Source organism: Pecten maximus, chromosome 6 (genome assembly GCF_902652985.1).
Source record: "Pecten maximus chromosome 6, xPecMax1.1, whole genome shotgun sequence".
NCBI classification, from domain to species: Eukaryota; Metazoa; Mollusca; class Bivalvia; order Pectinida; family Pectinidae; genus Pecten; species Pecten maximus.
Window position 1 is genome coordinate 32,323,583 of NC_047020.1, and position 12,551 is coordinate 32,336,133.

Here is a 12,551-nt window from a genome sequence, read left to right on the forward strand (position 1 = left end):
GATGTTGTTGATCAGAAACAGCCTATTTCATTATTCAATCCATCTTCACCAAAAACTTGCAAGATATGCACTTGGAATGCAGTTATCTTTAGTGTGCTATCAGATCTTTTGAAATTGTTAAAACAGAATAAAGTACACGCAGCCTCAACACATTACACTGCACCCTGTTGTATCTGAGCATATAGCTGAGCTCCGTCTGCGCCAGCATCCATTGGCTGCTGCATGACATACTGGACAGTACCGTCCTGGTCCACAATGGCATGTGTGGCATTCTCCCCACCATCAGCGGTCTGGACAATGATGATGGTCTCCTGTCCACCTTCGGTTTGCAGAGTGGTCAGTCCCTGTCCAGCCAGGAGCTGAGCTGTGTCACTGACCACTGCTGTGGTGTAGGCCCCGTCAGCCCCAGACACCGTCACATAGGTCTGACCATCCTCCTCCAAATGTACGTTTTCAACCTGAAACAACAGTTTGTAGACACGTCAACCTAATGAAACTGGTGGTAAAGATTATACATTCAAAACTTGAAAAAGTCTTCCAGCATATCCAGACCACTATTTTAAAACCAGAAAATAAAAAAATCTGTATGGAATATCTTGATTATGAAAACTATCAGAGGAAAATCCTGCTAGACCTAAATGAAAAGGCACCAATTTCCCACATAGCATCACAAAACATTCAACCAAGCATCATACATGTAACAAATGAGGGAATATGAACTTTAATGTATAGAAGGTATTGATCCTAGTTATTTCTAATACAGCTTATCATATGGTACTGTTAGGACAAGTTCCTTTGATCTCTTACCTGTGCCACAGTCCCCCTGCTCATCCAAATCATCATCATCCAGTTCATCATCAGAGTCCTCTTCAAGCTCAAACTTGCGAATGATTGCCTGGGCAGCCTCCCCAGCGGTGACATGGACTTTACCTATGTGCTCCAACAGGAGTTTCTTGCGTTTGAAAGTCTCCTGGCACATGTCACATTGGTATGGCGATAACTTTTTATGCACCAGCTGGATGTGGGACATCAGATTGGACTTGTTGTTGAAACATCGGCCACAGTCTATACATTTGTGTGGCTTCTCTCCTGTGTGGATCAGCATGTGTCTGTCCACATGGTACTTCTTCGTGAAGCGTTTCTCGCACACCGAGCAGATAAAGATCTTTTGATTTGGAGACTTCCATCCCTCATGAACACGCTTGGTGTGACCTATCAGAGCTCCAAGTGTCTTAAATGCAGCCTTACATGTATTGCAGAGATACTGACGCGTATGAAGATGCATGCCCTTAATGTGGGTATTCAGATTTCCACGGAATGCAGATGAGTAATCACAGTGTGGGCACTTATATGGGCGGCGACCGGAGTGCACAGTACGCATGTGGGAGCTCATACCGGTCTTGAGAACCACCTTGCCACAGATAGGGCAGGGGATCTGCATGCGATTCTGTTGGTGAAGTTCTTGGTGACGTTTAATATTCTTAGTGGTTTTGCCGCATTCTTGACACTGCTCACCATCTTCTTCAGCACCCTGTGTAGAAACTTTCATTATTTTCTCCCTCCACTTGGCATTTCTCATTTCCTCTTCATAGTCCGTCTCATCCCTGTGCTTTCCCTTGATGTGTTTCACAAGGCCAATAAAAGCCTTATCACAGAAGGGACAATTCAGCGCCTCCTCAGTGTTTCTCACAGACCTCCTCTTTGGTTCCAGGTCTTCGAACATTCCAACATCATCTTCCTTCTTCTTCCTTTTTCTTGGAGACTTCTCCTCTCCATTCATATCCATTTCCATTCCAAGTGGTCCAAATTTCTTTTTCTTTAGTTTTGGATCAGTCTGAGTCAAAACTGACCTCTTTCCAGGTGACTCCTCAATGGTCTCAACCTCAATAAAAGGTGCAGTAGGTACACTAGGCCCTGCAAGTGAAGAATCCATAGGTTCATCCTCATCAATCTGGTCAATACTATAGATGTCTCCCTGATCTTCCCTCACTATCACTGTCTTAATCGGTTTAATTTGATGTTTTACATCATCCATAGGTTCCTGCTTTACTCTATGTAGAGTTACTTTGCCTGCCTCGGTCGATGCATCGGACATGGTCTGAACACTTTCCGTGTTTTTCAAACGTTTTTTCGCTGGTGTCTCTTCTTCAGCAACAGCCTCTTCTTCCCGACCGTCCTCTTCTGTACCCCTTCCTCGTTTCTTAGTGGCAGGTGTGACAGTTGCTGTTGCAGCAGGTGTCCTCCTTGTTTTCTCTTCCTCTTCTTTCTTTTTCCCTTTCCCTTTCTTTACTGGGGACTTCAATACCTCTTCTTCAGTCTCTTCCTCAAGTTGTTTTGCTTTGCCTGACCTCCGTCGAGATTTGTCAGAATCTTCTTCCTCTGCAAGTTTACCTCTAGTGATAGTTTCTTTCCCTTTCCCAGCTGATGGAGTTTCAGCTTTAGAAGGTGTACTAGATTTTGAAGGTCGTCCTCGTTTCCTCTTAACTTCAACAACCTCCTCTTCCTCTTCTTCCATTTCCTCTTCCTCATCATCACCCTCATCTTCTATCTCGATAACCTGTTCCTTTTTTGGCCTACCTCTTCCCCTACTCTTTGGTGTAGGAATGTCTTCCTCTTCTTTTCGAGGTCTTCCTCTTTTCTTTGGCTCACTACTTGAAGATGGTGTTGCAACTTCTTGAGATTTACCTTTTCTACCTTTTGGAGTAGGAGTTGGTTCTTCCACATCTTCTTCTTCCTCCATCTCCTCATCTTCATCCTCTATTTCCACTTCTACTTCTTTCTTTTTTGGCCTTCCTCTCCTGCCTGGAGTTTTAACCTCTGTACTTTCCTCCGTTTTGGCCTCTTTAGGAGGACGTCCCCTACCTCTACGGCCACTCTTTGGAGGCTCTGGAGTTTCCTCTTCAGGTGCTTCCTGCTTGATTGTTTTTGCAGGCCTACCTCTTCCCCTTTTAGTTTCTGGTGTTTCTGAAGATGGTGTTTCCTTTGCCGGTCTACCTCTTCCGCGCTTAACTTCAGGTGTCTCAACTTCTGCATTATCTTTCTTGTTATTTGATTTCGCCTCAGGTGTGTCTTCAGCAGTGGCAGACTTCCTCCGTGACTTTACAGCACTAGCTGCAGCTTCCTCTGCTACTCTGGATGGTCGTCCCCTTCTTTTTGCTGGAAGTTTCTCTTCTTCCATTTCTTCTTCCTCTTCCTTCTCCTCTTCTTCTACAATCTCTTCCTCTTTTTCCTCCTCCTCTTTTTCCTCCTCCTCTTCTACCTCTTGTATTTCCTCTGGTTCTTCATCATCTTCCTCTTCATCATCGTCAGGAGGAGGTAGAGGCTCAACCTCACCCTCATCGTCGTCGTCATCATCCTCTACATTGTAAGTAACAGCCACAGTTCCCCCATCATCACATTTCAGGGTTTCTATTGTAGCACCTGTACTTGGATCAATCACTGATGCAGTGGGAGTTTCCATCTCCTCTATCATTTCTTCTTCTTCATTCATCGCTTCTTCATTTTCCAGCTCCTGTGGTTCATTGTCATCGCCTTCCTCTTCCAATGTATTCTCTGTGTTCAACTGAATTATCTTCACATCTTCTTCCTCTATAAGCTCATCTTCCTCATCAACTTCTTCAACATTAGTTTCTTCCTCCAACACTTCTGGTGCTTGTTCTACATTTTGTTCCTCTTGTTCAGGTGTGACAATTTCTGTTGTATCTGGGACAGTGTCTACAGTTTCCAATATATCCTGTTGTGGAACAGCTGGTGTTGCCTCCTCTACAGTTTCCTCTCCAAGAGGGACAGCTGGTGTTGCCTCCTCTACAGTTTCCTCTCCAAGAGGGACATACGTCTCAGGTTGGATGACAGCCTCTATTACTGGTTCCTGTAGCGTAGTATAGGACTCCACTGGTGCAATGTCTGCAGAGTCAGCAGTCATCATCTCCTCCTCTACTTCATCTTCTCTTTGTTCAGCGGCCAATATCTGAAACAACGAAAGAGAAATGTGATATGTGAAAGATAGAAAGTGATATTTTTTCAAGATGTTTCAGTTATAAATACAATGAAATAAACAATCTGTAGAATTTCAACAATGTCATAAATGAACTGTCAAATATAGATTTCAAGATGTCTAAAATTGTAAAGAGCAAGTCACTGAACAATACAAATCTGAATCATCACATAAAGCAGAAAATTTAACTGATGTATTGAATTTCATGACACATAAATTAATTAATTAATTTAATTTGAGGTCAGAAGAGCAAAGGTGTCCAAATTCTATTGATTCTTAATGAAGTCAGGAAAGAGAAGACAACATTGAATAATGTAATTAGGGTAGATCTCTGTATCACATAAACAACTTGTTACCTGGGGATAAAATGTATTTGGATATAATGTGCATTCTGGTTCAATAGTCAAGTGCTTTTATGAAGTTTTCTATTCTATTTTTTATTTTTTAGTGGCAGACTAGGGATGTCAGATGGTTGAAAGTCAAAAAGCAAATACTTTTCATTTCCTTTAAAGTCATTGGGCCTATGATATTAATGTGAAGAAAAATGTATGTTCAGTTTTCAAGGAAACAACTATCAAGATGAACTAAAAGTGCATATGTTGCCTGCACCCACTAGCAATATTTCAATGTGAGAATTTCTGTGTACAAAGGGTTATAACTCCAGCAAAAATTAAAATGTTGACAGAAAACTGTTAATTCAGAATTTTTTTTATATGCAAAGGGCCATAACTCCAGCATAAATGGAATATTTGTAATCCAATATGATAAAGCCACATACCAAGTTAAAATCAAATACCAAATTAAAATCAATATGGCAAACAGAAGCGAAACAAAAACTCTAGAAAACTCAAGTGTGACTGGTGATGTCAATCATGCAAGACAACGGATAAAGTGATCCCTAAGTATCTGTTCACAGGCAACACAATACAGGTTGGAGACACAACTTCCCAGAAGGAAGAGAATTGCAATCAAGATGATCTGTCATGGATACAGGTGTATACACGAGGTCTCCCCAAAAATCCAGGTAATGAATGTGTAAAAACTGTGAGCCCAACATGAAGAATCATTCAATGGTCGGATTTATTGGAGAGCGTTGTTTATAGTTTTCAGCTATAGGGCGTGCATGCTCTGATGTCATCAATTTCTGATGTTTATACATTTATCTAAGACGCAACAATGTAAGATTGCTGTTCTGATTGATGGCTACCCTATAGCCGAAACATGTAAACAATGCTCTCCAATAAATAGAACCATTCAATGAATCTCTGTGTTTGGCTCACTGTTTTTAATTACTATTCAAACATTAATTGCTGATTGGCCATCAAATAGATACTTTGTTCTATCAGAAATTTTTTTGCTTGCATGATAGCATCCAGTAAATCAAATACAACACACCTGAAGTCTTGATAATGCAAAGCTTAATTATGACTCACTTCTTCATTTGCCTGCTGGACAGCTGCTTCCACAGCACCATTACTCTGCATCACCTGTAGTCCATCTACAACATAACAGGTCATACATTATGTAATGTGTACATCATACTGGTATTTATTATGGGAAATATTCAATGTTTGCACTATGCTAAAACTCTGAAATGAATAACATCAGCCAAAGCGTGCAATTCCTTCTTGTACATACTCAGACACTTTGAAAAAAATCTGACATTTGTCAAAACATTTATTCATTATTGCTGAATGAACCAATAACCTGTTTTCAATGGTACGTATGTCTTTTATTGAATGTAAATACATTTGATGTTAACTTGAATACAGTGGAACCTCTATAAACCGAACATGCATGGGACATGACTATTTGTTCGGTTTATAGAGGGTTCGGTTTGGAGAAGTTGATCGAAAAATGACCGGTCAAATTCCGGATATAATTGGTCGGACGATGTTTTATTAGAATGCACCCGATTCCAAAACGGCACGTACATACTTAGACAATTTGGATTGTCTGAATAATATGCATATTATGAAAGTTAATCAATGTTTATATTGCAGAATATATAAGAAAGGCAAATGACTATAACAATAGTTTTAAACAGTATTTTCACATGTACAACTACACTTTACGATCGGCCTACATTTTGTTACATCCGGTGAAGCCTCGTCATGTGGATGGGGCCAATAGTCCGATACAGAATATTTTACACATCAAATAATATTAAAGGGTGTGAAGATGTTTTGTTTCAATATCAATTACAATTGATCAGATGATACTGGTCGTATTTCCGACATCGCTGCTGTCTAAAAAAAACATCACGGGCTTCTTTACGAAAACAACCCCTTTTGGGCCTCATTTAAATTAAATGCGAAACTCAGGCTTCTAGCTCTACTTGCATTGAGAAGATAAACGAACCGACGCGCTTCAATGAAGTGTGGCATTGTTTCATAATTGTCGTGTTGATTATACACTAGGCCTTCCGTCATAATGCCCCCTTGGGGTATATATTGGATACCTGTACAAATCACCTACGTAGGTCCCGAGACAAGATGGCTTCACACAATACCCGTCACAGTTGTTGTTTCACGGTTGACTGGCCTGACCTCGTGTCATAATCGCCCAGGTAAGGCCGGTTTTCAGAAGTAATTTTTGGTATATTTTAACAGGAACCGGACACAAAATCAGTCCGGTGTTCGGAATTCAGAGGGATCGGTATTTGGAAGTTTTTTAATACTATAATAAAGAAGGACCAATTCCGTACAATGACAATTCGTTCGGTATTCAGAGGTGTTCGGTTTTTAGAAGGTTCGGTTTTCGGAAGTTGCACTGTACTTATCAAATTTTTCTATTTACTGAGGTTTTTAATGCAGCTTCAATTTCTGTGTATGATTGGAAGGAAATATGGCTAAACCTCCCGACTATATTCTGGTCAACCTGTAAGTGTGACATACTGCTTCATTCATACCTGCTGTTACATGAAGAACCTGCATATGAGAAATGTCAGCTTCTTCTGCAGCTTCCTCAGAGTTGTCTCCCTCTACAACCTCAGCCTCTTCCACCATCTCCTCCACTGATTCCTCAACCATGTCTGGAACAACAGGCATCGGCAGAGACTCCATGTGATACGACACAGCGTCCATGGAGAGACCTCCTTCACACTGGCCCGGTTGGGCAGGCTGATCTGCTATCACATAGCTTGCACTGTCGACTGACTCACCAGCTGTGAACAGTAAAATTTTCAAAATGACAATCTTGATGCAAGTTAAAATCATTCAAGATATCAAGGTCATAGGGTTTCCATTTGAGGTACAAATACACCCAAGAACCTAGATCAATTTAGTGTTGTCTTTAATTATCTAAACTTTGTAAAATTGGCGTTAAAACTGGGGTTATTTCCCCTACACCATAGTCAGTGTGCAGTAACCTGAAAGGTGTAAATAGCTAGCAGAAACTATTACAAGATAGGAAGCTGGGTATCTATTGTTAACTGCAGTGTCCTCTTACCATGAAATTGAATCTGGTGATACCAATTTATTATTTGATTGCATTTGATGGTATGAATTTTAGTAATATCACTAATTTATCAGGATTCAGATGTGAAAACGAAAGATTCAAAGAGGCAATGCGACTAATTTGTCAGATCAATGATATTGCCCATTCTAATTGTGTAAAATCACTCATGTTCATTTTAACTGATATATATATATATATATATATAACTTAATTAATTTTGATATTTTACTAATTTGATACTGTTTCCTGAATTAGAAATATTGTTATCTTTAACTGATAAAATATATCTAAGAGAAAATATTACAACTTAAATGTGCATATGGATGTATCAGGATCAGTAAGTCTGAAAACTTAATATCTTAAGTATTACAAACACACATGGAAAAAAGATTGTGTTTTTGTTGTTGTTTTTTTGCATGTGTGTGTGCATTGGCTCCATTGCAGAAGTTTTTGAAGTCTGTCAATGATGAAGTTCAAAGGTCATAATATGGGTTACAGTAACAACTTTTGGAACACAACATACTGCCTTATTTAGGTGATCCCATGCCCCTAGTATGAAGTGCCCGTGCTAAAAAGCATAGGATATAGAGCTCGGACGACAATTTTCTTTGATGTAGGTCAAAGGTCACAGTGTAGGTCACTCAATGTAGGTTAGAGTGACCTTAGTTTGGTATGCGACACATTGTCTCATTTAGGCAAACCCAAAAGTACACCCCAAGTATGAAGTGCTAACATGGAAAAGTGTAGGAGATAGTGCCAGGACAAGATAATGTGTGGAAGGGCGGTTGGACACAACACAAAACTTAAGCCCCCTAGTTTCTGGGGACTAATATTACATCACTGTCCTACCTTTTATCCACTCATTTTGATTGAGACCTTTTAGAAAATTAACCTCTGCTTTGAATAATGTGCAAAACTTTTTTGAAAAGTTTGCTCATGAAGGGAACACCACATAAATTCCTTTATAATCTGCAGAAATTAAATCTAGTGGTGAAAAAGGATCAGCAGACATTAAAATCTCACCTTGACCATGATAGTCATAGTCATATATGAAATGTGTATTAAACCTAGTTACATTTCACCCGGAATTCTAAAGTTCAAATATGATATGATTTACCTGCAACATGCACCACTTGCGTTGTAGTATTTTCCTGCTGGGCCATAGGTTCAGCCATGATTACAGCTGGCATAGTGCTACTGACAGCTTCCACCTCGCTGTACTGAGCTAGGCCATCGGCATCTGCAGTCGTCAGGTCCTCAGAGGCATATATCACCACATTTGGCTGATCTTCCAAGGTCGATTCGGCTACCGGGTCAGTCATCACTATCTCAGTTTGCTAAATAAAAAATGACTGTTGTAGTATTTCCATAAAAAAAAAAATAATCCAAATTGCAAGATGCAATTTCTTATTTATTCAGATTGCATTAATTATAGCTGGGATGTTATCTTTATATACTATGTTTAACACAAAGTCAAGGAAAATGGTATCAAATCCTTTAATTAAGATGTAATGATTTTAGTCAATATAATGCAATTGAATACTTTATATTTTATATATACAATCTTATAATCAGCACTAAAACAGAACTCACAACTTGATCTGTAGGTGGTGCCTCCATAGAAATGACCTGTTCCTCCTCTACCGCAGATGTTCCCTCCTCTGGGACTGGATTGTCCATCCTAAAATCATACATCCATCAATGGCATCATGCTCAGTGAAAATTATCAATCAACCAATCCAGTATCTATATTTCAGTCAACGATTCGACATCATCAATGAGGATTATTAGTGCCACTTCCCAAATCAAGGCTCTCGAAGTGTAATTTTCAATGTTTAGAAACCGATAGGATGCACATATACTGTACGTCTTGACGCATGTTTGATTTCATTTTCCCATTTGTTTTCACATTTCATATTTTGTAATTTTAACTAAAGATGAAATTAAGCCATCTATGACCAGGTTGACCTATAGCTTTCAAACACGTTTCGGTCAATAGAAAAATCAAATCTGTTTCATAGATGTGAAACGAATTTTATTAATGAAAAGAACAGCAATTTTGTTTTATTTCCCTTTATGTACTTGCAGTGTTTTTGTTCCCATTATTTTTCAGCCTCCCGTGGCTTTTGAGTTGGGAAAATTCATCGACATTTTGAGAATTTGGGAAAATACCAAATTGCAAAAAAAAAAACTACTGATTTTGTCAAATAAATTTATTAATATATATGGTAGTTCACCATGTTTTCAGCATTATTAAAGTAAACATCACTTGCCACAAAAAGAACACATTATAAGTGGTTTAAAATCATCATGTGCCGTTAATATACGAGCATGGTGAGATATGACTTGTTGCTAGTAAAGTTCTGAATTTGTTGTTTTAATCCTTTTAAAAGATCAACAAGTTCCTCTTAATCAGTCAACAAAAGCTCCTTGTTCAAGTAGCAAATCCCATGGCCAGTAAGAATGAGTTTTCATACCATGCATTCACTGCACTCCGACAGGGTATAAGAAATCCCTCCTACTCAGTTTACAGCCGATAATGTAGCAAGCCCCGCACAGGGCGGTTGTATGTACACATATTTTTGAATAGAATACATATCAATATATAATTTGGATAATTACAATCAGTATCCTTATTAATGTGTCACTAATTCTAACAAGAACTGCATGTTTTTTTCAGTCGGTCATTTGTGTAGTTTTGGTTTTACGATGTCTGCATCATCTGAGCGCTTGAAATCACTGACATCTTATTACAAAGCGTTTTAAAGATCAAGATCTAAAACAACAAAGATCGCACACTGCTAGGCCTACGGGATGATGTTACATGTATGAAGTGATAACGTTCATATTAGTTAGGTTTGGAAAATACTTTATGGCTTCGGAAATCGTCGCGATGTTATCATTTACACAATGTCAGAATAGGTAGAAGAAACATTTTTAAACTTTTTTTTCAACTTTAATGATTGGGAAACTCCATTGAAATTTTGGGAAAATACAGCATTTTTGGCCTAAGGGGAAACAGCCGATATTCGGCGGTAAAACAGGCCAAACAAAAACACTGACTTGCATTCAGTTTTTATATTAACAAAACCTTTCCTTCAGTGTAGAGTGCTGATGTTCTATCATCTTAATGTTAGGAGAGGAAAAATTATTATTATCCATTTTTTCCACAAAAGAATGAAGATTTCATCTTTGGTGACCAGAACTAATCAGCTGAACTCTATAAATTGATAATACTGCAACATGTTATTGAAATCTGACATTTGAAAATGCAACAGCTGATCAGGTAAATCACCATCAGGGTTTGCGTTGAAGCCATCCCAATAGCCTTTTGAAGCATAGAAAATTGAAAGAACCCCCCCCCCCCCCTTTTTTTTTCTTTCTGGAAGCTCCATTCAAATTATTCAAAGGGACCCAGTGCAAACCCTGACCATGATAGGGAAATTTGTAGATACACGGCACTATTTATAATAATAAATTTCTTGCTGTGTCAAACTTAAAAGATATTTGAGTAATGCATGTTAATAAATCTAACAATTTGTTGAATATAAAATAATTATATGGATGATAAAAAAAATTAAATTAAAAGAAAATTACAATGAATCTGGAAAGTATCTAGCTAATTATATATTATGATATATAATTATGACTAGTAGGTACAGTATGAAGCTAACTACTGCTGTGAATGTTTCAAAAACTGAACATTTTAAGATTTGTTATGATATATGTATTCACATGTTAACAAAATGTATTCCTTTAAATTATTAATATTATCCTTGTAGGCTACAGCATCACTGTGTCTAGTGTGTGAGCCATGAATGATAGCCTATGATTTTGGCTGCCATTGTTTAAAAGTATTGTTGCACTAGACTTCATGTCCATATCAAATATGCAAAGCTTGATTTCATATTGATTTCAGAATTAAACTATTTATTCTTTCAACTCGCTAACTGGAAATCGTCTCCTACATTGATTGTGGAATTTGAGGTAATAATTATATTGTCTAAATCATGAAGTTATGATAATTTTTAACATAGTTAATCAGCCACATCCACTTCATAATGTATGCGCTGCTGTGTGCACTTTATGCAGGAAATTATGCACATTTTATTGTCGAGTCAGCTCTACATAATACACGTAGTCACATGATCTAAACACTCGAGCGTTTGACCTATGACCTACGAAAAAAAACGAAATAAATCTGAATATATTTGTATTTACAATTTTAATGCTAATGCAATGCTTCTTAAAAAGTGATGCGTAGCCGTTTTGCACTGTTTTATATCAATATAATTCAAATGTATTCCAGGGGAACTCACTCCAATCTAGCAAGGCAAACATACTCATTATGCACATAATGAAATGCCGCTTCGACTCGCTGGCGACTGCGGGCACTTTGTCATAAATCCGCCATTTTGAAATACGAATTATGCAAACAGACCTTTGAGGATTCCCCCAGTTTCCTACATATTTAATCAGAATCCATCCGGTTTATTCTGAAACTACACGATCGGTCAATATTTCCGAGTACGTATGTGTGCCCTCATACCCGAAAATTAAAATAAATTGTCGCCCCTGTTTACTTCAAGGGCAGTAACTGAAAAACAGGCCATTTTAGTTATCGCCCGTTGTCTTTCTTCCTTACTGGTGTGTATTACAACAAAACTTACCTAGAATGTAATGTCAGTCAACTTGAGACCTATGAAAATTGATCCGAGGCCACAGACAACAGAATGTATATCCTAAATGTCCAAATTTCCTATTTTACAAAGCGATCTTCGATTTTTCAGCCATGTAGACCCGGCACGCTTCTCGCGATCCCACAATGCACCACGACATTGTCGTGAGCTTTCGCGGCTTTCCGTGATGTCATCATCGACATCAGAGAGGACTTTTTTTTTATTTTAATAAAATCACTAAAATATAGATTTACAGAATACTTGGTTATCTTAAATGGTTACTACAAATACATTTTTAATTTCATTATTTTTTACTCTTTTTTCTTTTCGATATGATCTTTAACAATAATAGAAAATGTATTTAAAATATTTTTAAAATGTTTTATTACCGAGACCATGCAGGACGCACGTCCCTGTCG

General features: G+C 38.1%; 1 protein-coding gene across 1 annotated transcript; it reads right to left on the reverse strand.

The window, feature by feature from the left end:
* Positions 1 to 306: 306 nt before the first annotated feature.
* On the reverse strand, positions 307 to 12,280 carry LOC117329548 (trichohyalin-like). The gene is made up of 7 exons (XM_033887541.1): positions 12,124 to 12,280; positions 9,047 to 9,134; positions 8,571 to 8,790; positions 6,906 to 7,160; positions 5,428 to 5,492; positions 808 to 3,967; positions 307 to 458 (listed from the first exon to the last, which is right to left on the reverse strand). The coding sequence occupies exons 2-7, from the start codon at positions 9,131 to 9,133 to the stop codon at positions 454 to 456; spliced, it is 3,792 nt and encodes a 1,263-aa protein (XP_033743432.1). The 5' UTR covers position 9,134; positions 12,124 to 12,280; the 3' UTR covers positions 307 to 453.
* Between the last annotated feature and the right edge of the window lie 271 nt (positions 12,281 to 12,551).